We start from the raw sequence: 27,764 nt of genomic DNA, 5'->3' as shown, positions 1-27,764 counted from the left end.
TTTCTCCAAGATGCTTTCCCTGCAAAAGCTATGTTTCAAGGGACTAAAACTCCAGAGGCAACAGTATGAGCAGAGAGGATGGGGAGGGGGGATACGTAAGAAAATAGCAGCTACTATGATTTAACTGATCCAGAAATAAGTTGTTAGAAATAAGAATTCTTGGTAATATTCTCATGGCATCTAATGAATAAATATCAAGTAAATCAATCTATTTGAGCACTCAAGAGTGGGATTAAAAAGTATTATCAGCAGAGGTAAATTCAGAGCTGGGAAATAAACCCTCTGGAAACTAGAGAGAGAACATATTTCATCAGTTCTCTCAAGTGGCTCGAGGAATGTAAAGAATCTTAAAGAATGCATATGAACAAGCAGGAAGTGGAAGCACCCGGTCACACTGCGGTCCTCGTGTCACACATGCGAAGTCCATTGGTTCTGTGGAATGACAGTCTTATTTTCTCTTTTCCTAGATCTTAGAATTACGGAGTTTTGAAACGTCCACTCTTCTTTAGGGTTTTGACTACTCGTGCATGTGGTACTTCAACGCACCATTTAGGAACGGAGTGAGCGTCCCCGAGCAGCCAGGCTCAGGTCACACAACAGAAAAAGGTAGGAGTGGAACTGAGGTCCAACCACAAGTGAACGGCAGAATCATCCACTTTCAATCATCTCCAGAGTGGATACTCAAAAGACAGGAGCTAACAGTTCTGCTGCTTCTTCATAATTCTATGAGGCGAAAATAAGGTACCCTACTTTCCTATTCACATATGCAAGTTCTAGGAGGTTAAGTCATTCATTCATGTCATATAGCAAGAAAATGATGGCCCACAGTGCCAACCAGGTGTAGACTACACTGGTAGACTTCTTTTGGAAGGAAATTTGGCAAAATGCATTAAAAGCCTTAATCCAAGAAGCAATGAGAAATGTATGCAAGTACATCAAAGGCCTTCAAATAGGATCTCACCCAATATTATTTATAATAGTGAAAACAGAAAACAAAACTAAGAGTTATTATGCCCATGGAATACTACACAGCTATGAAAAGTCAGTTTTCAAGGAATGACACCAAAAATGTAATCTTACTTAATATTTTTAAAACCCCATGATATAGAGCCATGGTTTACAGAGAGAAAAGCTGAGGATATGAGAGGTGAAGTGTGACACTGGGATACTGAGAAAACCAGACCAGGTATGAAGAAACCCTTCTCTAAAGCTCTACATTCTATCTCTATCTTAAGCACTAGGGCGTAGCTCAGTGGTAGAGCAACTTGACCAGCAAGTATGAGGCCCTGGATTCAACCCAGTACACAAAAACAAAACAACAATCTCTGTGTTAAACACAAGACCAAAACCTGTTTCACACTGAATCATCTTTTGCAAGGCACAATATACTTTGCTTTTAGTTTAGGAATTGATATTTGGTGTGCGGTTGTTGGGATATCTATAATTTGCTTTAAAATATTTCAGCGCATACCAAATAGCTCTATGGGGTATGTATGTTAGTTCAAGAAATATAATATACCAGGTGCAGTGCAGGTGGGCTTCCCACTCCAGGAGTTGCCTTGATGTTCTTATCAATGACCTCATTCACCAGATATTTCAGTTATATTTATCCTTGAAAGACATTAGAGCCTGTGATAATTAACAGAAGGAATGCTAAAAATTGTAAATTTTCACTGGTGAAATTAGTAGCTTATTAATCAGCATAATGGATATTAAAAATGGATTCTCATTGGGGCTGGGGTTGTGGCTCAGCAGTAGATCACTTGCCCAGCATGTGCCAGGCGCTGGGTTCGATCCTCAGCATCACATAAAAATAAACTAAATAAAGGTATTGCAGCCAATTACAACTAAGAAAGAATTATATTTAAAAAAATGGATTCTCATTAATACAATGAATGAGACTTAAGACATGAGGATAATCTCAAAATTCTAGAAATGTGCCCATCCTTTGCATGATCAAGGTGTCTCTACCAAGCAAGCCCTTCACCCTCCAATTGGAGGGAAAGCACCCCAAGTTCAGGTCTGAACAGTCCCCTGGCCAGCCTGGTTCAGCAGATGCTGACTGGCTGACACTATCTGTAACCCAGCTGTATCCTGGCTTTGGAATACTGTCTGCTTCACCTTTAGTGAACTATTCATGCAATTCATGGTGAGAGAACCCAAGAGGATGGAGACTTAATTCAATTTATAGAACAAGTCAATGAGTTTATGCCTACTTGTAAATGAATTATTAATACATGCCTGGTTGTATTGCATAAATGTTTTATAAACTGGTAGCGAGGTCTGGGGTATATAGTTGGCCATCACCAACCTCTAATTATCCCACTTCTCAGAATTCAATAGTTGTGCATACACCATGGGATACACATTGGCTCAGCTCAGCTTCCAACATGGTTCCCAGTACCCCCCCCCTTCCTGGTATTTATGTCCTCCTGTACTCTTCCCTTTAGGGTGGGCTGCATTTGTGACTTTCTTCTAATGAACAGAATACAGAAAAATTAAAGAGCTATCTCTTCCGTAAGTATGTTACCTTGCCAGCACTCTTTTGCCCTCTCACTGACTCCCTTCCAAGATATGTGATGCTGTACAGGCCAGCTGAATCCTACCAGCAGCCAGATGACTCTGAAATTGAATTTTCCCCACCGAGCCTTCGGATAAATTTGCAGCCTCATCCATGACCTTGATTGTGAGAGCCTGAAATAGACACAACTATGCTGTGCCCAGACTCCTGACTCCCAGAAGCAGAGAGATAATAAATGGGTGTTGTTCTAAGCTTCAAGGTTGGAGTTAATGTGTTATATCAAAATAAATAACTAATACAGTTAGTTTGCAAAAATCATGCAAGTAAGTAGTAACCAGGTTTTTTAAAAATCTCGTTTGGACTACATATATAGTATTCCACATTTTTATTCAATTCCAGGGAATTATGTTCTACTATAAAAATAGATTATTGTCAAGCCCAAGGAAGTAGCAGATATGCTTGGGCTCTAGCTGTAGCATGTCTAGGTCAACCTTTCTTCAAAGTACTGTTCAATTTTTTTGACTTGCCCAAATTGTTTCAGTAACAAATATTTCATATGCTGTTGAATTTAATCTCTCTCAGCTCTCTGTTAAACACAAGAATAATGATGGAACTAATAATGGGGCCTTGCTAGGAAACTGGCTGAAATAACAAATCATTTTATCACACATTGAAACGTACTTCACAAACTTAAAAAAAAAAAAGGCACGTTTATGTGATTGTGTAATGAGAGCTCTGATTTCCACTGCATCTGTAGTAGTCCCTAGGCATGGAGACAAACGAGGCTAAAAAAGGAATACTTGCATGACAAGACTGTTATCACCCATATTACTCCTGAGCCTCCTCTGAAACAGAAAGTGTGAAATTCATAACTAGCCATGTGGGAATTCACCAAAATGTTCTTTTGATTTTTATTTGGAATTTTATTTTGTTTTTGGAGGGGAGATCTGGTGATTATTTTGCTTTAACTTGGAGGGGTGGTGGCAAAACCCCAAAAGATAGCTCTGTTCTTTTGGTATAAAGCACGCTTTTGGAACAGGAGCAATATCACAAAGAAGCAAAAATTCATTCTTATGAGAAAAACATTATTTTGTGCATAAATCAGTAAGTAAATATATAATCAGTATGACTATGGTACTAAAATTTCATAATGAAAGGAGCAAATAGAAGGAAAAATATATTAAAAGGCTTTTATAAAGAGTGATAATGAAAAAAAAAAAAAAAAAAAAGGTTGGGCGATCATGGCTGTCCAGAGAGCATAGGTGAACTATCTCTTCCTTCTTTTTGGATGCCTGAGGCCTGAGGTTCTGACTTGGCCTAGGTTCCTTCAAGCTCTGCTTCACCACAGTTCACACAGAAAAGCTCTGCCAATTCTCCTCCGCTGCAAAAATAAATGTGAAGCCTTTTATGTATCCCAGACTTCTACCAATTCCTATTTTCCTTCAGATCTTTGTTTCCTTTATCCAAAATTTTTTCGAACGTACTATTGACCTCAAAGCATGCCAAAATATGTACTCTGCATCCAATGTGATACTTGTCCTTGGTAAGTTTTCAGCAGTACAAACCCTCCTTCTGTTCGCTACCATGGGTCAGAACTGTCCGGCATAACATGAAATCAAAGCTGAGAAACGGAGTTGAGGGATGGGTGAATGCCTCTTAAACTGAGGAACCCGTTGCATGGCTCACCCACTTCTGCTCAAGGCTAAGAGGTTAGTACGTTAATACCCACTCTTTTGTTTAGACTTGAGAAAGATACTCAGTAAAGGTACAATCCATGACTGACATGCACACCAATAGTTACATCAAAAACAAAAGGCGATCCACTCTCACCACTTCCATCCAACATAATTCTGGAAGGCTTAGTCAGGGAAATTAGGCAATAAAAAGAAATCAAAGGCCTTCAAATAGGATGAGAGAGGGAAACTGTCTGTTTGCTGATGACATGATCTTATATACAAAATTCTTAAAGACTCTACCAAACACTGTTAACACTAATAAACAAATTCAATAAAGTTTCAGAGTATAAAAACATACAAATATCAGTAGTATTACTGTACACTAATAACCAACTGCCCAAAACTGAAATCTGTAAAAATCATTTACAATAGCTACAAAAAAAGGAATGAATTTAACCAAGAAAGACATAGAATCCTTCATTGAATCACTCTGGCATGCTCTAGAAGGATGTATCTTCCCTGAGACCCCTTCCCTTTCCTCTGCTTCCCAGGCACCATGAGCTGAGTAATTTTCCTCCGTCACACCCTTCAGGTATGATGTTCTACCTCCCCTTGGGACCAAAGCAGTAAATATGGCCCACCACGGTCACCATCTCTGAAACCTGAACCAAAATAAATTTTCCCTCTTCTAAGTTGTTCTTATTAGGTCACCGCAACGAAAACCTAAGTAACACACAGTATTATATACAATACCCAAAATGCAGAGGCAACCTAAGCATCCATCAATGGATGACTAGACAGACAAAACATGGCATATATGTAACACTCACTGACACTTAACTATACACTTAGAAATGATTGAATGGAAAAAAATGGCAACACACACACACAAAAGAAATGATTAAATGGTAAATTTTATATCATACTTATATTAACAACAATAAAACACAAATTTTTAGTATCCTTTTTTTAATGTAGAGATATTTTCAAAGCAAATAGCATAACAAATCTGTGGTACACGGGAAACCAAAACAATAAATAAATAAATAGTCGGGTGTGGTGGCGCACACTTATAATCCCAGCGGCTCAGGAGGCTGAGGCAGGAGGATCATGAGTTCAAAGCCAGCCTCAGCCAAAGCAAGGTGCTCGGTAACTCAGTGAGACCCTGTCTCTAAATAAAATACAAAATAGGGCTGGGGATGTGGCTCAGTGGTTGAATGCCCCTGAGTTCAATCCCCAGTACAAAAAAAGGGAAAAAAAAGGATATGCTGTTACATAAAAATGATAGAAATGCCACAAAGCACCCCTCAACCTCCATGGCACTCTGGGATTTAGGACAGCTACAGTGTGGACAATGAGGCTGAGATCTCTGAACAGAAGGGAACATATTCACTGACTATTCAAAGGCCCTTTCTAGTAGCATGGGCCCCATTCCTCTGGCCTGTTCTGAGTTCTTCCTTGTTACGGAGTTCCTTATTCTTGCATTCTTTCATCCTTACCATACACACCTTGTCACCTCACTCTGGGTACATCAATCACACACACCCTGCCCTACATAGTTTAAGTGGAGAGAAGATGGAGGGGACAGCATGATACAGTGATCAAGAGCACACTCTGGAGTCAGACAGACTTTGGCTCAAAGTCCAGGTTCACCAGTTTCTAGTTCTAAAAACTTGAGAAAACTGCTTTGCCACTTGGGACCTCAGTTTTCCTATACATAAAATGAGAATAACATTTTTATCTCATTGAGTTGTTCAGAAAAGGCTACGTATGCTAAGCACAATGATGGCATCTAATAAACCTTCATAAAAACTAGCTGTCACTTTGATATTGTCCTCAGCACTGATCATAGTTCTGAACACTGAACACCACGCAGGGGTCAGTAACTTCTCAGCATCCGTAGATGTTGATTCACCTGTCACTCTTTCCACCCTGAGCTAGATGGCCCAGAATCAAAGCTGCAGACGGCAGTCTCTATCTTGTGAATATATCTTATTCCTACGTGTGTCTCCAGTATTCCACCCAATGCCTGTCACACAACTGACACCCAAAAGGTGCTTTCCAGATTTAAAATCTAGTTGTATCCATCATACACATTTGCCCAAGTTTAAAAAGAAATAATGACAAAGAAGAATGTGATTATGTTTTTTTTAATTCTTAATAAAAAGAACACATTTTGTACCAAAAAAAAAAAAAAGTCACCATGTATCAGAAAGGCCCCCAAATTACAAGCTGCCTCAGTAGTGAAGAGAAAGAAAAAAGCAACTGCACAAGTACCCAGAGGCACAGAAACACAGTGACCTCAGACTGGGGAGCCACATCAGGAGCCAGAGTCTAATTTACAAACACAGAGATATAAAGTTTGTGAGTATCTAGTTTTGTTTTTATTGGAATAAAAAAAAAACAGATATCAGATCCCACCTTTACCACTACTGAACAGCCTCAGGGATAGAGCCTAAAAGTGAAAATAAAATGCTCTCACAGGAACTTCTGCAGAACCCATTTATGCAGGATCAGCCATGAAGGTTTATCAGGAAGTCAGGATGACACTGGAAAACATCACTTGGATAAAAAGCAAAAGACACTTAAGCATGAGTGGCTCCTAAAACTGCAAAGCTAATTAAACTTGGCCTCTTCAGAAAGAAAAAGTAAAGTCAGAAAGGGTAAAACTAGAAGGAAAAAAATGTATTCTTACTTCTAAGCATAATTAAAAAGTGCAAATAAAGAGGAATCACTTGGGTTCATCACTTTTTAAAAATTAAATACCTTGTTTTTTTTTCCAGTATTAACTGAATATTAATTTAGCACAAACTGCATCAGCAACTGACATCACTATGCATTCTATTTCCTTTCTATTTATTTTCACATAAATACCCTGAACACTGTCCAAGGTACTACAGGTTGGAGAGGAATCAGTATTAAGATTAAATAAAACCATAAGAAGAACAGTGTGGAGGTTCCTCAAAAAGTTAAAAACCATCCAGTAATCTCACTATAGGTATATATCAAAAAGGAAGATCTCAGATATTTGTACACCCGTGCCCACAGCAGCCCTTTTCACAATATCCAGCTGGCAAAAGCAATCCACATGTCCATCGATGGATGAATGGATAAACTCAATATGGTGTGTGTGCGTGTGTATAAATAGACACATATATACACATATATAGAGACAGATAGATATAAATATAGATATATGACTATTGCATAGTCCAAAAAGAGAAGGAAATCTCACATGCTGCAATATAGATAAACCTGAGGATAGTAAGTGAAATAAGTCAAATACTATATGATTCCACTTATATGAGGTATCTAAAGCAGTCAAAATCATAGAAGCAGAAAGCAAAATAATAGTTAACTGGGGCTTGGTTGGAAGGGAACTGATAATGGGTTTACAGCTTCAGGTTTCCAAGGTTTAAATATTATGGAGATCTGTTACACAACAATATGAATATATACACTTAAAAATGGATAAGATGATAAAACTTTTTATGTATTCTTTACCACAATTAATAATCTAAATTTATGAAGATTCAATTTTTAAAAAAAAGAAATAAACAAAACCCCCTCTCTACCATCAAGGAACAAAGACTCTCCTGTGATAACACACCAGAAAACTTTGGGAATATCTGCCCTTCCCACCAGCCCTTTCTCTGAGAAACAACCCCCCCAACCCTGATCCACAGGGTCAGGGTAGAGGATGGCATGTATTTACAAAACCTATCCCTCATCCTCTTGGTGGCTCTGGACCTATAACAAAGCCAGCAAGGGTCTCTTCTACAAATTTTAGAAAGAAAAGACATCAGCAGACAGTCTTTTTGTTGGCCAGAACCCTATGTAGCATGTATACCTGAACTGTGGAGGCCCACATCCCACTGTGCAGCCAGGAGAGCAGCAGGAACCAAACGACAGGAACACGGAAGAGTCAAGCAGTTATGTTGATCATGAAGGTGGGCAAGCAGTTACCCATATAATGGATATGTTTATCTCTTTAAGTCGTTTGTCATTAGTAAAATAAGAATCAAAATGTTCACTTTTTGCACATCACAGGATCAAAATGTACACAATCTCTGTATGATTAAAAGTCATTAATGGGTTCAGATTGATTAGCAGATCAAATACAGACCCACTTGGATTAATTGAACAATGTTCACTTATTTAAAGCAAGGGTTGGCAAACCACAGCCCCAAGGCCAAATCCACCCCAATACTTGTTTCTACATGGCTCACAGGACAAAAATGGTTTTTACAAATGAACAACTGCAGCCAATTTGATGACAGGGAACACTATCATCAAACGTTAATTTTGAACATTAATTCAGCTAAATGTTATCCCTCCCCCCAAATTAAATTCTTCTAATAAACCTGTATTACAAAAAAAGTATTTAATTATTATTATGTTGTTGTTATAACACAAGATTTAAAGGATGCATAAGAAGCCCATTTAGTCAGGGACATGATAATAAAATTATTTTTCTCATCACCCCCATCATACTTAGAATGCAATTTTTTAGAACATGGGGAGTTTTACAAATGCATACGTTGTGACACATCAGAAAACCTAGCAATAATGTCTTAGTGATTAAAGGTGAAATCAGACCTTCTAGAAATTAAGTACTCCTTTCAAGCCCAGGATTAAGTCATCTAGACAAGTCAGGATATGTGTCAGAAACCACCTCAACTGAGCCAAGAACACACCAACCTCAATATGATGACTATGGTGTATGGAACAGTACCAACTACTGATTCATCACACTTATCAAACACCCCCTCCCCCAAAAATGAAAAGCAAGAGTCCATTAACCAGGAATTACAATATTTCCTTAGACCATCCATTAACTTTATCCCATACAACAAGAAAATGAGGTAACATGCATTATATTCTGAGCAAATTCTGGAAATAATGGGAATAATTACATCACAATGAATAACAACAATAATAAAACACTTCTGAGTACTTTCTCTATAATCAACACTGCAATAGGCATATGAGGACACATGAAAAAAATGGACTTTCTTCTAAAGAAATTTTTAAAACAGTGCTCCAAGGGCAAGAAAATGGGATACATAAAAGTCAGGTGTACTGCCATGTCAGACAGATTAAAAACAGAATGAGTCCACTTTAAACAGGGCAGACGGGACCTTAGAACCATAAAGGGGTTTCTAAATCACCTTCATGGAAGCCTAAGCTCCCTCAAATCAGAGCCTGAACTCTATAAGAATGGACACTTGGGAGTTCCAGGTCTATTTTCCTCATCCATAATATAAGGACAGTAACAGCCACTTTAAAGATTTATATGGATTAAGTGAGATAATAAATAAAAATTCATCCAGTAATCAGTAGTACATAGTAAGCACTTAATAAATATTAATTATTATAATGTGGTTATTATGTATTTGTTATAAATATATTTATTCATTATGATATTGTTCTTAATTAGACTAAAGTATTCTCTATATTAGCACAAGAAGACTTCAGCGTATTTTTAGTTTAATAGTTGTACTTTAGTTTTACTTTGATTTAGATTTATTTTAATTAATTAATTGAGATTATTGAGAGAAATTATTTCAGGATACATTTGTTTATTAACTGTATTTTTTCTAATTATGTCTGTTCATGACAATTTTTCTTGTTAAATCATTTTCAATGCCCTATTGGAATCCCTGTGGTTTTTTAAAATAATGTTGGTTCAAAGTAGAAACAAGCTTACCTTCTGTGCCCCCTGTCTTAAGAATGTGCCAGCAAAAGTTTCCAAAATACAGTTGAGAAATCCAGCCCCTGTGATTGAAATCCTGCCTCTCTGAATGAATTCTGTCCTGCAAAAAATACAACTTTGATGTCATTCTACATTTGGATATGTAAATTATAGATATTTTCAGCAGTGTAATTACCACTTACAATCAACACAAAATAATATCCATAATAATTGAATAATTGCCTGTTGCAACAAATGATTTTGCTTAAAGTTGACTAATATAAACAACACCATTCTAATTTTAAAAATATTAACTTAATGCTGTAAAATATCCATTTAATGCCTTTTGAAAACTGAGTCTAAGATAATCATCAGCTGTATGACCTTACATAAATTATATAGATTCTCTGCCACTCGGTTTTCTTACCTGTAAAATGGGAGAAATCATACTATCTTCCTTTTAAACTATTATAACAAGTGAGTTATTACATATAATAGGAATATGAAAAACGACTGACACATAATCAGCACTTACTAAATGTTAACCACTATTACTAAAGAGAGACAGACACTAGATTACAAAATCAGAAGTCTGGAATGACTTCTTTAATCCTTGACTGGAAAGGTGGGGGAGAGAACAGATGTGCTTCCATCTCTACAAATGCTAATTATCAAAGCTCTACAATATTAATTATCTCCATCTCACAAAACAGATTTGGATTCCCTTTAAGAGTGATATAAGTAAGATGGCTGAATAGGAAGCCCCAAGCCCTCATACCACCATGAAGACTTTGATTTAACAACAACATATAAACCAAATTCACTGTGTAAGAACTCCAGAAACCAATTAAGAGTTGGCGGCACCCCAAGTGAGTGAAAAGCCAAGAAAAGCCACATCAAAGCAGATAAGAAATTTTTTTGCATTTACTCATGACTGTACCCTCACACCTAGCACAGAATAGCACAATCAGGAGTAAACTCCTAATCCCTCATTTCTCCCTCAGGAGGGAAAAAGAAGAGTTACTTTCTGTCTTTAAAGGGTGCTTCCTAAAGACATGACTAAGTTACTGAATGGAACAACAGTCTACTTTGGATGCCTGGTGGCCACAGCGAACAAAAGCAAACGTGGCAACTCGTTTCAGCACTAGAGACTCTGAAGTACCACAGACAGACACCAAAAGGAACAAGGGATTATGGGCTCTGGATAATATCAGGTCTCTTTTTAAGTGAGGAAATACACACAAAAGCCAGGAAGACATATCCTCAGAGAATGTTTGGAAGATTCTTAAAATCTCTAACTTGGCTGATTGTATAGTCTTCTACGGTACAAAGTGAATCCATAAAGACTGGAAGAGATGAGATGCCTAAATATCAACAAAATTAGAAAAACACACAATGAAACAGGGAAACATGGTCCAGTATAAGAACCAAATAAATCTCTAGCAGCTGACCCTGAAGAAATACAGATCCAGAAATTACATGAAAAAGAATTTGAAATTATTATCTTAAAATGCTCAGTGTGCTAAAAGAGAACACAGAGAGACAACTAAATGAAATCAGAAAACTGATACATTAACAAAATTAGAATATCAACAAAGAGAAACTCAGAAATTCAGGAGTTGAAGAATATAACAACTAAATTGAAAAATTCATTTGAGGGATTCAATAGCAACTTGATCAAGAATCAGCAAACTTGAAGATAGGTCATTCGAAATTATTGAGTCACAGAAGCAAAAGGAAAACAGAATTAAGAAAAATGAGGACAGCCTAATAGACATATGAAATATCATCAAGTGGATCAACTTACATTGTGGGAGTCTCAGACACAGACATGAATGAGAAAAAGGCAAAGAAGCTATATGAAGAAATAATGGCCAAGACTTCCCAGATTAGAAAAAGCAAATGGGCATACAAATTCAAAAAGGTTAATAAGTTCCAATTAGCTTATATCCAAAGAGATGCACACCAAGACATAGTATAATCAAACTGTCAAAGAAACAAATATCAAAAACAGCAAGAAAAAAATCAGCTCATACAGGGAGCTTCCATAGGGTTTTTTAAAAAATATATTTTAGTTGTAGATGGACACATTTGTATGTGGTATTTGTATGCGGTGCTGAGGATGGAAACCAATGCTCCTATATGTGTTAGGTGAGCACTCCTCCACTGAGCCACAACCCCAGCCCGCATTCATAGGGTTTTCAATGAATTTTTCTCTTCTTTACAAGCCAGAAGAGAAAAGGATAATATAGTCAGAATGCTGAAAGAAAAAACCACAAACCAAGAATTCAGCAAAACTACCCTTCAAAAATGAAAGAGATATTAAGACTTTCCCAAATACAGAAAAGCTCTATGTATTCATCACCACTAGAGATTTGGATTACACTTACTTTCACCTCATTCATTCATTTGTTCAACACACTGACTGTGTAGCTTCTATATGCTAAGCATTATACTAAGTTCTAGAGGCCATAGTGAAGGAAATGGCAGCTGTTCTCCAGGATCTCACTGTTTAGCAGAAAATATGAAAAGATGTTGTGGGCAAGTGTCAGCAAACAAGCAAAGCATTCCATCAGAGGAAAACCACAAGGACCCAGGCAAGGAGTCATGAAGTTTGAAGAACCACAGATGTTTGAGGACTTCATAAATCCTTCCCATAATCTTCCCAAAAAGGACTAGAGCAAAAGGTAAATATGGGAAATGTTAACAGATGAAGCTGAAAGGATGAGTGGAAATCATATTGAAATGGTGTTTGGCTGAGGAGTTATCCTGAGGACTTTTCTTTTGGCTGAGGACTTTTCTTCTTTGTTCACGAAGTAATAGACACAGATGAACAGTTACATGTGCACCAACGACTAAAAAGCTAGTTGTCACTCCTTAATACTTTCAATCTCCTATTCCCCATCTTCAACACAGTGCTTATACTCGAGTTCAATGAACATTTGTTAAATTCATTAATTTAATTAATATCTTTTTAATCAAAAATACTCAACAAAGAAAGTATTCTCCCTACCTTCTTACATCCCTATAAAAAATGAGAGCCAGGTCTCCAGTAGGTGGGTCTACATATTTCTACTCATTTAGGGATGCATGTTTATATAAGCACAGGTTCTGATACACCAAAAAAAAAAAATACATATGAGAAGATAATGAATCCAACAAGTTGTGAATTTAGCAAAAGAGCTATTATAACCCCTTAAACCAGACCTTCTAATATCAATAGTCTGTATACTGAAATCGTGCAAATGTAAAGTCTTTGAATTTCTCTCTCACTTCATCCTTCTCTCCCCATTTACTCTTACATGCACACAAGCACACACACACACACACACACACACACACACACACACACACAGAGTTATCCCATCCAATCTGACATAAATGCCTTCACTCTAAGCAGCTTCTTAGATTAAAACTTATTTAAAATGATTTGCTCATGTAAAACTATATCCTCGTGACACTAATCTTCCCCCTCTTTATTCTGGATTAGTCAGAGTAGAATTTTACAGTGATTCTAATATTTAAAAATGAAAAGTTGAGCAGACTCACACTCTCGGGAAAGATGAACTCTTCAGTCCTCAAGGCAAGTGTAGGTGAGGGATTAATAAAAAGTCTCTCTTACATCATATTCTAACCAATATTTCTTCCTGCCACTTTTGGGAGAAGTAAGTCCTTAGAAAAGCACTCTCAGGGTTTGTCCACATATCAGAGAATAACAGGGCAGTAAAGCAGGGTCATACCCTTGCCATCAATGAGAAGAGAGTTTATCCTATTACATTTTAAGACTGTCAAAGAAGAAAATGTGGCTTTCTCCCTCAATAACTCATTGACAAAGCACATTGGACGTTTTCTTCTTACTACATAGAGCTAACCCAAATCTCTCTCGTAGCATTAGCCTCCATGAAAGTTTCTATGCAAAACACAGCAGTTCACTTGACGTACAGTTTAATTTTATCTCTGCAAAAGAAAGAGAGAGAGAAATGAATGATGGAGGGATGCAGGGATAGATAGATGAATGGACAGAGCTGAAGTGCCAGTGAACAGAACCTGTAGGCATTAGAAAGATAGGTGCAATTTATTTATAGGTGTTCAGTTCCTTTCAGTTGTTTACAAGTTTTCTATAATAAATATGTATTACTCTGGCAATTAAAAAATAAACAATTAAGGTCTTGCACATCATTTTTATAAATAAAACATGGCTTTCTAAAAGGGTCTGTGCTACCAAGCTACCATTTTCAGCAAAACTGCACACTAAGTTTCAGCTTGCCTTTCATTTAAAAATCTCCTTAAATCACCTCTTGGCTTTCATGTCCCCACACTATGTAATCTCAGCTCTTTGTGCCTTTTGTCCTAAGACTTGTTCTTCCCACCCACACTTGAAGTATATCGTACTTCACTCAAGAGACATGAGGATAAGTCGGGTTTCCCTGGGCCTCTCTTTCATCTCTGTTAATCCTGAAGGGAGAATGGCACTGCATTTATGCTGTTACATACACAGGGAGACTCCTCTTCATAGTTATTTAGTCAGCTTTTTTCACTGCTGTGACTAGAGGACCCAACCAGAACCATTGCAGATGGGAAAAAGTTTGAGGGTTCACAGTTTCAGAGGCTTGGTCCCCAGAAGGCCAGCTCTATTCCTCGGGGCTCGAGGTGAGGCTGAACATCATGGCAGGAGAGTACAGCAAAGGGAAGCAGCTCATATGGTGATCAGAAAGCGGAAAGACTTCACTCTCCAGATACAAATATAAACCCCATAGCCATGCCCTCCAGGAGCCTCGTCCTCCAGCCACCAGCCTCCAGTTACCACTCATCAGGGATTGATTCACTGATTAGGTTAAGCCTATAGCCCAATCATTTCTCATCCAAACCTTCTTGCATTGTCTCACACATGAGCTTTTGGGGGACATGTCATATCTGGACCATAATAGTAACTGTGTATATTATGTACTAGATAAAGTGTTATCTTCAGAGATTGTTATGCTATGAAAATTATTTTCTCTCTTTATACATTTAAAAAAAACTTTTGGGAAAGAGAAGTTAAATAACTCATCCAGAATCACATAGCTTCATGATGTGCAGATTCATTATTGATCACCTCAAAACCTGACTGCTCCTCTGATCTCTGCTAATGATACATCCATCCTCCTGGTCTATGAGATTAGAAACCTCAATATGTCTTATGGTTCTCTCTCTATAATCAATCCAAATATCTAATCAGTCACCAGATTGTGTTTATGTTACTCCTAATGACCCTCACTAATCCATGCACTCTTCCCCTTACTGCAGCTCCTTCCTAGTCTAGCACAGCACATTCTTCTCTAGAAAGAACCGCAGCAACTACCTCCCACTGGGATCCTTTTCTCCAGCGTAGAGACCCTATGCTCCACACTGCCCAAAGTCAGCTTTCTAAGCACATAGTGGTCATGTCACTGCCGGTTCGCTAAGTAGACACAGCAAACAGCCTGCACACTCAGACTTAGTTCACAGAACTCATCCATATTGTTGCATGTAGCTGTTGTTTGTTCATTTTCATTGTTGCATAGTATTCAATTGTCTGAAAACACTCCAAATTATTTAGTCACTCTAATGAAAATGTCATTTAGATGTAACCATTTAGGGCTGTTATCAACAGTGCTATTATGAAAATACAGTGTATCCAGGTATATATACCCAAGTGACTGTAGAGTATCCAGCAAATATCTGGGCCATAGGATATGCACAATTTCAACTTTTCAACAGCCAAATGTTTTTCAAAATTGCTATATCTAATTTTTTCTTCATTACGTCCTCAATCTTATTGCAATGACTAGCACAGGGTACAAATCAATGCCTGTAGGAAGGAAAGTCTGGAGATGAGGAGGCAGGATAGGGAAGAGGAAGAGAAGAAGCAAAAGAAGAGAAGACATTCATGGGATATCTCAATGCTTCTGTCGGGGAAGTAAACCAAATGTCTCAGGAGTTTCACCTCCTAGGTCAGCAGGGGGCAGCCTGCTCCAGGCTGAGGGATAAGCCACCCACCTGCATGTAAGGCTCCCTCACTCCCACAAGCAGGGCCTGTATGAGAGTCGCACCTAGTGCTTTGCCCACTCAACACACATAACTCAACACAGAACACACTGGAATCGTCACAGAGAAAGCACCACTCCAATCTGGACACAGCTTTGTGAAAATGGACGGCAATTTATACAATCAGTGTCCACTGAGGTCATTTAAATATTTTTTTTTCCTTCTGAATTTGATAAAATAAAAAAGTTCAGGGAAAATATGAATCAGGAATCAATCCCTAGAGCATGCAGCTACCAGCTCTGAATGCTCAAAACGGCAGTTTCTGAAAAAGCAACAACTCTTAATGAGATCCTGTCTCTGAATTATTGACCGGGTAGGTATGGCAAATCTCGCCTAATTGTTTTCATGATGGGAATTTAATTAAAGTGTCTTTGAGGGGAGGGAAAATGTTCCACAGATATTCTTTCTGTGATGACATCTCAGCTCTAATCATGGTGTTCGGGGCCTTCTCCTGTAACCACAGTGACAGGGTGCCCCAAAGGAAACGCAGTGTCTTCAGGTCACTTCAAGCCTGCTCACTCCCCCTGCACATTTCCCTGGGGCTGACACTGCTGTGGAACCTATCTGCACCCCACATGCTGTCAGGCTAAACCCAGTTCTAAAGCTGCTTCCTCAGAGAAACAATGAAATTTACAGAGCACTCAAGAAATGCTGTGTAATTTTTAGTCCTGACATATAAGTTAATACTATATTTACAAATAAAATATAAATAAATATTCCCTATATAATACATGCTCTGTATGCACATATGTGTATGGAGATAGATAATAGATGATAACAGATTTATAGATAGATAGATATAGTAGAATGAACTACAGAACAATGATTAAGGGTGTGGTTTCTGGAATTAGACCACTTGGATTCACATCTTATCTTTCCTACCCACACAGGTAAGTTCCTGAAGCTCTGTGAAGCTTGCTCTCCTCTTTAAAATGGGTTAATACCTATTTCATGATCTGTCCCAAGGTTGAAAAAAGGTAATCTGTGTAAAGCACTCAAGGTATATGTGTATATGTTAGAAAACAATACTAACACTACTAATCTTGGTAATAATCCTATTCTATCATCATCCCCATTATTGCTGCCATTTATAGTAAGAGAAACACAGAGGCTGAGAAGTTAAATGCCTATAGTTCAAATCCAGTTCCAGAGAACTCCAATCCGCTTATACTTCAGTAACTTTTCAGTGGCCCTCAATCACCATGAACCACTTACCAACAAAGGCAATGACAGGCCCTGCAATTCTGGGAACCCTCCCATCATCCCAGCCTCCCCCCCCCCCCGACCCCACAATGCCACCACATCATGCTCATACACTGAGAGACTGTGAGACCACACACCTGCCCCAGCTCTAACTTGCTCTTCTGGAGTCTGTTCCCACTGAGCTGATTTTTTTTTTTCCCCAGTGCTAAGGACAGAACCCAGGGCCTTACACATGCTAGGCAAGTGATCTACCACTGAGCCACAAAACCAGCCTTGAGTTGATCTTTTAACCCATGGAGGATTCATAGGTATCCATCTAATTGTTAAGAGTGAACATTCGGTTTATTCCATAGTGTTACCATAACACTAAGGAATAAACCAAATGGTGGAATCTCAGAAGCCCAGCAATTTAGGACAGGTATATATTTTAGGTTGTCTTGTTCCATCTCTTAAAATGTCATATTTAAGAATTGATAATAATAACCGTTAACTCTTTTTAATAGCCTATCATTGTAAAGCACTGTATCAAGTTTTATATATATATATATATATATATATGCATTTCAGTTAATTCTCACAATTTTGTGAGATAGATAATATTAAGCTCATTTTGCAAGTGAAAAAACAGAGGTTCAAGGAAGCAAACTTGCTTAAGGTCACACAAAAGTAAGTGGCAAGGCCACTATTTGAATCCCCAGTTAACCAGAACCTATGTCCTTTCCCATAATTCTAGTACCTATAAAAATGTCTATTCAAAGAAAATTTACTGGCATCCTTAGCTGATGGGCAAAGATTCAAAACATACAGTTTGTGAACTGGCCCAACTGGAAGCTTATCCCTAGATATCAGGCTGTGAAGGCATCCCACTCAGGGTGGTATTTATGAGAAGGTGTCTGTGTGGTCACAGAGGGCTCAGCATTTAGAATGGCCATACACTTGGTTGAATACTCTGATGTCACTGTCTTGAAATGTAGGGGCTCTGCATTGTCATCTTGCACTGCGCCCCACAATTATATATCGTGCTCTTGATACTATTTCAAGTACAAATCTATACAACATTGAGAAGGGCCATGCCCCTGGGGAGTTTTCTGGGATGCTTAGGAGCATGTGCTTCAGTTTGGCAACATCTAATGAAAGTCTCAAACAAAATCCCTGAACCCTTAGGATCTACTTCTAATAATACTACATTTCACCACATAATCATTACCACCACATTAACATGTATTCCTGAGTATTCCAAGCATTCTAATCTTCACCAAGGATAGTTTACTAATACATAATTTTTAAGTAATATCAGTACAATAAAAATAACTTTACATAATGGTCTCACCCCACTCTTTTGCAAAAGAAAAAAAACTGCCATGATTATGTGGTAAAATATGGTATGTACTTAAGGAACTGAACAGACACTTCTCAGAAGAAGATATACAATCAATCAACAAATATATGAAAAAATAGTCAATATCTCTAGCAATTAGAGAAATGCAAATCAAAACTACTCTAAGATTTCATCTCACTCCAGTCACAATGGCAGCTATCAAGAATACAAGCAACAATAATTGTTGGCAAGGATGCAGGGGAAAAGGTACTCATACATTGCTGGTGGGATTGCAAATTGGTGCAACTAATCTGGAAAGCAGTACAGAGATTCCTTAGAAAATAGTGGTTCCTTGGAATGGAACCACTATTTGATCCAGCTATCCCATTCCTTGGTCTATACCCAAAGGACTTAAAAACAGCACACTATAGTGACACAGCCACATCAATGTTTATAGCAGCTCAATTCACAATAGCTAAACTGTAGAAGCAACCTAGATGCCCTTCAACAGAGATGAATGGATAAAGAAGCTGTGAGATATATATATATATATATATATATATATATATATATATATATGCAATGGAATATTACTCAGCATTAAAAGAGAATAAAATTATGGCATTTGCAGGTAAATGGATGGAGTTGGAGAATATAAAGCTAAACGAAGCATGCCAATCCCAAAAAAACCAAAGGCCAAATGTTCTCTCTGATAAGTGGATGTTGATCCATAAGGGGAGAGCATGGGAGGAATGGAGGAACTTTGGATAGGGCAAAAGGGTGGGAGGGGAAGGGAGAGGGCTTGGATGTAGGTAAAATGGTGGAATGAGATGAACATTAATACCCTAGGTACATGTATAATTGCACAAATAGTGCGACTCTACATCATGTACAACCAGAGAAATGAAAATTTGTGCTCCATTGTGTACAATAAAATGATATGCATTCTGCTGTCATATATAACTAATTAGAAAATAAATTTTTTAAATATTAATATAAAATATATATATGGTATGTCCTAAGAAAATAATCTTAGATGATGGCTTACATCAATCTATAAAGAAATTCATCACATCATTTTATATAGGAGCAAATGCCCAATAACTAGAATACTTGATAATTTTATTCAATGAATATATTTGATAAATAAATAAACTATAGGCATGGAGGAATACGCCTGCAATCCCAGGAATTTGGGAGACTAAGGCAGTAAGATTGCAAGTTGAGACCAGCTTCAGCAAGTTAGTGAGGCCCTGTCTCAAAATTAAAAATAGAGCTGGGAAGTAGCTCAGTAGTTAAACGCTCCGGGGTTCAATCGCTCATGCCAAAAAAATAAAAATAAAATAAATAAATAAAAATTACAAAGTGCTGGGAGTGTAGCTCAGTGGTACAGTACCCGAGTTCAATCCCCAGTACCACAAAAATATAAATAAATAATGTTAGTCCCAAAAGTAGTGTGAAGTTAATGTAAAAGCTGCAATACTGCGTACAGTACAACTCCACGTTTGTAGGTTTGGATGATTTTTCTGCAGAATGAGTAAATAATCTGCAGCAACTTCAGACCACTCCACAAAGGAACGCCACACAGCAACAGAAAAAGAGCAAATTACTGACACACCCAAGGTGCTGCTCCCAGACACAGCACTAAGTGAACAAAACAGGCTGAACAAAATGTAGGATTCTACTGGAGATGAAGAGCAACAACAAGCAGAGCTAACCTATAAGGATGGTGGTCGAAATATCTGTTTCCTCTGGGGTAACTGGCTAGGAAGGAAACAGAGCCAAAGAGGGCATGAGCATGTCCCGGTTTTTTCTTACAAGTATTTTGTAACTATTCTGCAATGAACATGCAATCAAAACATGTGAAAAATATGAAAGGTTATTTAAAATATTTAATGGAGAATTTTTGGAGTAGCATCCATCCCAACTAGACCTAAGTGAGGCTGGAAGGTTTTCCCTCTCTTCACACAAGAGGCTGCTGAATCCCTCCGGAGCTAAAGGGAAAATCAAACTAGCTAGGAATTATCAACAAAACTCCTCTTGATGCCACACCCTCTCAAAGTCAGGCATGCATGAAATGGAGAAGCCTCCACCTGAGCACAGAAGACACGTCAAAATATACTCACAAGTTCAAACCTGGAATGTGAACTTGGCTTGTCAGTTTTTTTCTCCATCTCTTTACTTAACTACCAGTATCAGTTCTGATGGCAGTCATGCTCCCAGGTGGCATGCACAGACTGACAGAGGAGGTGGAGCCATCTCCAGGTTTCTCTCTATTGTCTCAAAATGTTTAGGTTGACCAGGTATCACAGGTGGCACACACCTGTAATCCCCGCAGCTCGGAAGACTGCAGTGGGGGAGGACTACAAGTTCAAGGCTGGCCTCTGCAAATTAGTGAGGCCCTAAGCAATTTAGTGAGACTCTGTCTCAAAAAATGCAAAGAGCTAGGGATGTGGCTCAGTGGGTAAGAGCCCCTGGGTTCAATCTCCGGTACCAAAACAAAACAACAACAATAAAGAAAAAAAAATTAGCTAGCATGTCTGCTCTGTAAGAGCAAAGAATGTCACACAATTTTGACATTACTCAGACCCCCTTAAGTCTCCCTCCCTCATCTCTTACTTCCACTGATCGTTCCTCTAATATACATTCAACAAGACCCTCACCTGAATTTTGCTAAACTTTTCAGCATAGCATTCCTGCTGAGAAGTGTTTGCTGTTTGCTGGAGAGCCAGATTATCAATATGCCATGCTTTATAAGATTAACAAGAACTTTGCAAAAAAATGGGAGTTCTAGAAGGCATGCCAGTTGAGGTTTGCTTATCACTAGGACCTCAGGATACTGACTAGTTATCACAAGTTTCCAAATCTAGCTAGAGCTTCACCTGGAGCCAGCCCTGATTACAAAACTAGAAGCACCACAATGCGTCTACATTTGAATCTTCCCGAACCTTGGACTAACAGAACTCCAAACCAAAAGACAAAGGAAAATGAAAAAAAAAAAAAATCAATAGTCATCCACTATAATATTTCAAAAGCTCTTCCTCATAAATGCTATAGAATGCTTTCTTGGCAAAACAACATTGTTTTCAGCTCAGTCACCACTTCCCTTTTCAAAAAAAAAAAAAAAGGCTTACTCTACTTTCCAAAGGTAGTGCCTTTAAAAAGCCATCTCATTTTGAAAACAACATTTATTCACCATTAGTTCCAATAACAACTTACATTTATTTCGTGTTTTATGCTCTCCAAGCATAGAGCATTCCGTTTATTATCTTATTAAATCTTCACATCACTCTGGAAGGGAGCTGAAGCCAACTCTTCCCAGGCCCAAAGAGCACAGAGATGACCAAAGAGAAATCAGGAGATTGCAAAAGGGATACTAGCTGTAGGTTTGCTTATCACTAGGACCACGGGATACTGACTAGTTAGCAGATGTTTCCAAATCTCACTATGCAGCAGGTTCACTGGGAGCAGCTCTTTGGTCCCTGCCCGCCCCCGTATTACTGCCTCAGGGCTACTTTTGCAGGGCATAGCCCACCAAATTGTGTCAGAGCTTCCCAATTTGCGCTTACCCTTGGTCCAGTCCCATCCCTTTTCCCTTCCCTCCTTTCATTCCTTTTTTTTTTTTTTTTTAACATCTTTCATTCCCATTTCAGCCCAGAAGGAGTACCATCTGAATCCCCATGAGCTTTCCTCATTCATTTGACAAAGGGCTGTGAACCAAAGGCTGGGCCTGGGAAGAGTTGGCTTCAGCTCCAGCAGAGAACTGTGACCTCAGGGCACAACCACCAGACCCTAAGTACAGGATAGAAAACCAAAGAAGGCCCTGATTATGGGAACACAAACATCAAAAGGCAAATGGGCATCTTTTGGAGGACAGACTTGTGGAGCCAAAAATAAGGCTCCAGCCCAGATGTCAATGTGCACACAGGGCTTGCTGCTCTGCTAGTCACAGTTCTGGTGTGTTCAGCTAACTGTTCTGTCACCCACTGGTGTACTGAAAATCAAGGTCAATGTGAGCACTGGGAGGCATGTTTGGGGACAAATAAACAGTGGCATTTATTCGGGCTATTAGATAACTACACCCTCAAACTCTTTAGCGCCAGGATCGTGGCTTACAGATATGCCTAAGTAAAGTCAGCAGAGCCAGAGAATTTTAATACTTCAGCAAAAGCAAGTTGGAGGTCAATCAGAAAGGTCAACACCTAGAGAAATAAAGAAGAAAAAGACTCAAGACAGGAAAAAAGATAGATACACAAAGAAAAATGCCCCCAAGTTTGCCCTTGAAACATGTAAACTATACAATCTGCAATTTATAAGAAAATGACTTGAGACTTGTGATGTTTTAATCCAGCAATTCACAATTTAAAAATTCAGAAGAGTTACAAACCTATATATTAGAATGAAACATATTCATTTGAGTAACTTCCCTAATAATGAAAATTTATTGAACTAAAAACAGCTGTTCATCCGATTAGCTTAATCTGTTTGTAAAATGTGATTTGGGGTTTTATGTTTATTTTACTATATTCCAGGAGGAATTTCATTGGTAAGTTTGTAAATGTGGAACCAACATATCAGAGGGATCTACTCCATGTTATTAACACACACTCTTCTTTCAACCTCAGAAGTGAAGTTTGTGACCACCAAAGGAAAAGCAGGTGTTCTCAGACATGGACAGGTGAAGACGTGGCCATAGGGAAGCAATACTGAGTATGGAAGGATGATCTTATTACACAAAAGCAAAAAGACACACAAAAACAACAGCTTTGCAACATCATGAACAGAGAAGACTCCATTCATGGTGATAACTAGAAGAGACAAGAAAAGCCCCTACATGGTTAAAAAAAAAAAAAAAAAATACAGCTACGGTGAGAGGGCAAAGACCAGGGAAACACCTTTACACAAAGATGATTAACTTTTAGAATTACATTACTTGGGCAAAGTGTCAATTACCAAGATCAAATCAAAAGCACAATAATAATATTCCACATAGTATAATTAAAAAAAAATCTATTATCAGGAAGAGAAGAATAAGAACCCAAACAAACAAATACATGTTAAAAAACAGATGCAAAGAGAAGATATTATGAAATTAAAAAGCCTATCTCAAGCCTGGCTTAGTGGCACATGCCTGTAATCCCAGAGGTTCAGGAGGCTGAGGCAGAAGGATCATGAGTTCAAAGCCAGTCTCAGCAACTTAATAAGACCCCATCTTTAATAAAAATAAATAAATGAAAATAAATTTTAAAATGGGCTGGAATGTGGCTCTACGGCTAAATCCTGGTAGGTTCAATCTCTGGTACTGGGAAAAAATAAAAATATAAAAAGCTTATCTCAAAATGTAAGGTTTCAGTAGGAAGAAACTATAATTATCTCCTAAAAAAAAAAAAAATACATTCCATTCTCCATTTTCCGAGGTAAAAGCCTGGATCTTACTCTACCTAACAAATAAAGCACATTCTCAGAAAAGTTGACTTTAAATTTTATCCTTAGACTTCAGATTAAGGTTAACTTTTCTATTTTCTGATTTGGTCCCAGTGTCCTAAGGCAAAGCAGAGTTTCAGCCTGGAGACCCTCAAGTCATTCATCAAAGCAACCTGTGTGGCAACCCGGGAGCTGTAACCACCAGTCACTGTAGGAACCAAAAAAAGAACCAGAAATACAAAGGATTTCTGCCAAATGCTTGCATTAGCCCCTGAATACAATTCTCTCCAGAGCTTAAATTCCACTCTGGAACTAAAATAGAAGGTTCCTACTCCCATGAGTCTTGAATTGGAAGTTCACAATACTTGTGGAGACCGTATATTGAGGAAATGCAAAATTTTCAACATAAAGCATGTTCTTGTGGTATAATGGTAAATAATTATAAGCACCGCTTCTAGTTAACAAATGAATAATGGGGATTAGAATCAAAGCCACAGGAATTTTTAAGATTCTGATGATAACAACAACAAAAGTAATAATAGGAAAGGCAGCAGAATACAACAGACACTAGTATGGCAATATGTAAATCAATGGAAGTGTAACTGATGTGATTCTGCAATCTGTATACGGGGTAAAAATGGGAGTTCATAACCCACTTGAATCAGAGTGTGAAATATGATATATCAAGAACTATGTAATGTTTTGAACAACCAACAATAAAAAAAAAAGTAATAATATCAGACACTAATATTTACTGATCACAATGGACTGGTGCTTCTGCAAGCTCTCTCATGAACTATTTTAATCCTCACAACCATACTCCGAGGTAGGGATATTATGCCCATCATACAGCTGAGGAAACTGACACATAAAGAAGCAAAGTAAACTATGCAAGGCCATATAATTATTTTCAGAGGTGGGATTCTAACTCAAGGATCTAGTCAGTTACTGGGACACATCACATGAGACCTTGCACAGGCCTAGGTGAGCCAGGCTGACTGCGTGAATAAAGCAGATCAGTAAACACTGCAATCAATGAGCCGGACACAGGAAAAACAAGGGACCGTGAAAACTGCCTACTTCTTTCTGGCTCTCCAGTTTGAGTAGCCTGATCACTGATACAGAGATGTCCCTGTCATTTGTACTAATGAGTTTCTGTTACTTCCAAAGCAAAACAAAGACAATGGGTACCACTGAAGAGAAAAGAGGGATAGAAAGAAAGGCATGCAGTGCCCCTTCCTCCTCACTCCAGTTACTCTTCCACAAAGTCCATGTCCTGCAGAGGGCACTGACCTCACCCCAGCCCTGAGGGCAGATCCTGACTGGCCAGGGCCTCCCTGGCCACAGCAATCCTCTGATCACTCTTATTGGTAGTGGGGGCGGGGGATCTAAATGGACTCAGTTGGTCTTTTCCCATGTGTTGGGAGACAGGTTCTCTCCCTCTCACAGTTCTGTTCCTCTAATGTGGACAAAGAAGCATGCTGACAGCAGTTTCAACAGGAATCCAAATGGCGGGGGCGAGGGGGGGGATATGTATCATTTTTTCCAAAATTAGAATGACTATTTTAAATTTTTAAGCATACACACACACCAGGGGTAGTATAGGGAAAGGTAGAGCCAAAAGAATAAAAGTATGCAAATACAGCCCACTTCATTCTGAACTAAAACGGTTCCTGGCTGAGAGGAAAGGCATGATAGTTGTCAACAACAGATTCTGAAGCCAAAGTGCCCAGGTTTGATTCTGACACTTACTAGCCATCTTACCCTGTATAAGTTACTAACTTCTCTAAGCCTGAGTATATAAAATAGGGACAATAAGAGTTCAAACCTGGGAGTCATTATGAATTTTAAATACATTGATATATTTAAACCTACTGTACACACACACACACACACACACACACACACACACACCCCTCTTAGAACAGTACCAGGCATATAGCAAAACATAAGTAATGGAAGGCTGCTACTGTCTTGAGTCATGGCTTCTGTTATCTGCAGCAAAAGGCAACCTACTTGGTCCAGGAAAAGGGATAGAGTAAGTACCAGAGGAGCTCTCTGAGGCACAGTGACAACCTGGGCTCTGGAAGCACATCACTCTACCTTCCAAAAAAGATGGAAATTCCATTCCATAAAAACTACAGTGGGAAAAATGTCAAATAAAGTTAGCAGAGGAAGAAAGCACATTAGAAATATCCAATTGTGCCAGGCTTGGTGGCACACATGGGTAATCCTAGAGGCTGAGGCAGGAGGATCTCAAGTTCAAGGCCAGCCTGGGCAACTTAATGAAACCCTGTCTCAAAATAAAATTTTAGAAAAAAAAAAAAAAAACAGGCTGGGAAGTATCTCAGTGGTAGAGTACTTGTCTAGCAATGCATGAGGCCCTGTATCAATCCCCAGGTCCACAAAAAAGTAAGAGGGGGAGCACTATCTAGTTGTCTGAGAAAACAGATGGGAAAATGACCAATGTAGCTCTTGTCCAAAACAAATGTCACAACTGTGGAGACTTCAGTGGGAAGCCAAAATAAGATCTCTGTGAAGAGACAAAGAGCAAGCCTAGTCAGATCTACAGGAAACTGATTTCAAGCCCATCTCTAAATTGAGCCAGTAGGCCATGAACAGGGACGGTAACATCTGGTTTCTTGCCACCCACCCACACCTGCTAACCAGCATACAGCTTGAAAGTCTAATTTTAGGTTCAGCAGCCATGACAAATTTGGGTATTTTTCTTCCCCCTTTGAAAAAACTGTCCATATTTCATTTTCAGGGTACACTGGCTGGTCATTACTCTCACGTCCTCTGGCAAAGGAGGGAAGCGAAAATAATAACAAGTCTTTCTTTCTTTGACTTCCTCTTCACTCCCAGACTACCCACTCATTTAGAATGCCCGCCTAAATGCCTTTAAATCCACATCAAGAGCTAAGAAAACATACTCTATAGAGTCTGGTTCAGAACTTTCTGCATAGCTGCCCTTACTCAGAAGCCTTCATGTGGCCACTTGTTGATGAAAGACAAAACCTATTCTCTAGACCTGGGATCCAAAGAACTCTGCAGTCTAAGATAAACCCACCTTTTGTAAATTCCCATATTCCTTCTTCAATCCTTCACTCGAGGTGAACTCTATACCTGGATTCACATCTTGCCTCAGGTTTACTAACTGTATCACCTTGACCAAGTTATTTAAACTAAGCCTCAAAAGCTACACATGAAGGATCTAGCTTAGACCTTGATGTCATACTAGGTGTCAATAAGTATGAGTCTTCTATGTGGATGGTATAAAATATAGTGTTTTGGAGTGGATCAGGTCATAATAGACAAAAGAAAAAAGGTGTTAACTGGTCAAAACTTTTTATAAGTCAGACCATAAGTACCAAAATTAAAAATGCACATAACCTTGACCCGGAAACCCCACTTTGCTCAATCTACCTTAAAAGGTAATTAAGTGTAAAAACTACAGACTCTGGAGATTTTCATTACAGCACTGTTTGTGATGTCTAAAAAATTCATTTACAAAAAGCTTAAGTGTCAATTAGGAATGGACCAAGAAAATTATAAAAACAGATAACTAACTCTAAGTAAAGAGCATTTTTTTTCTTTTTGTTCTCAGAATTGGTCAATATTTTCTATCATTTTTTCCAAAATTAGAATGACTATTTTAAATATTTAATCATACACACACAGAGAGCCTGGCACAGTGGTACATGCCTGTAATCCTAGTTACTGGGAAGGTTTAGAAAGGAAACAAGTTCAAGGCCAGCCAGGGCAACTTAGTGAAACTCTGTCTCAAATAAAATTAAACGTAAGTGCGTGCACACAAAGATATATACACACACAGAGGAAAAAGTTCATAAAAGATGCTTT

The 27,764-nt window shown here is 38.4% G+C and overlaps 1 protein-coding gene across 1 annotated transcript in view; it reads right to left on the bottom strand.

Annotated features, from left to right (window-relative positions):
- PRELID2 (PRELI domain containing 2) overlaps positions 1 to 27,764 on the bottom strand; it is an 84,276-nt gene that overhangs the window by 31,448 nt on the left and 25,064 nt on the right. Inside the window, exon 5 of the mRNA XM_081278504.1 lies at positions 9,908 to 10,013. Within this exon, the coding sequence (XP_081134630.1) occupies positions 9,908 to 10,013 (106 nt within the window). The remainder of the gene's footprint in view (positions 1 to 9,907; positions 10,014 to 27,764) is intronic.

This window comes from Spermophilus citellus (assembly GCF_964194105.1).
Source record: "Spermophilus citellus genome assembly, chromosome: 1".
Lineage (NCBI taxonomy): Eukaryota > Metazoa > Chordata > Mammalia > Rodentia > Sciuridae > Spermophilus > Spermophilus citellus.
The sequence above is the reverse complement of the archived record's forward strand: the minus strand, read 5'-3'. Positions and strand labels throughout refer to the sequence as shown.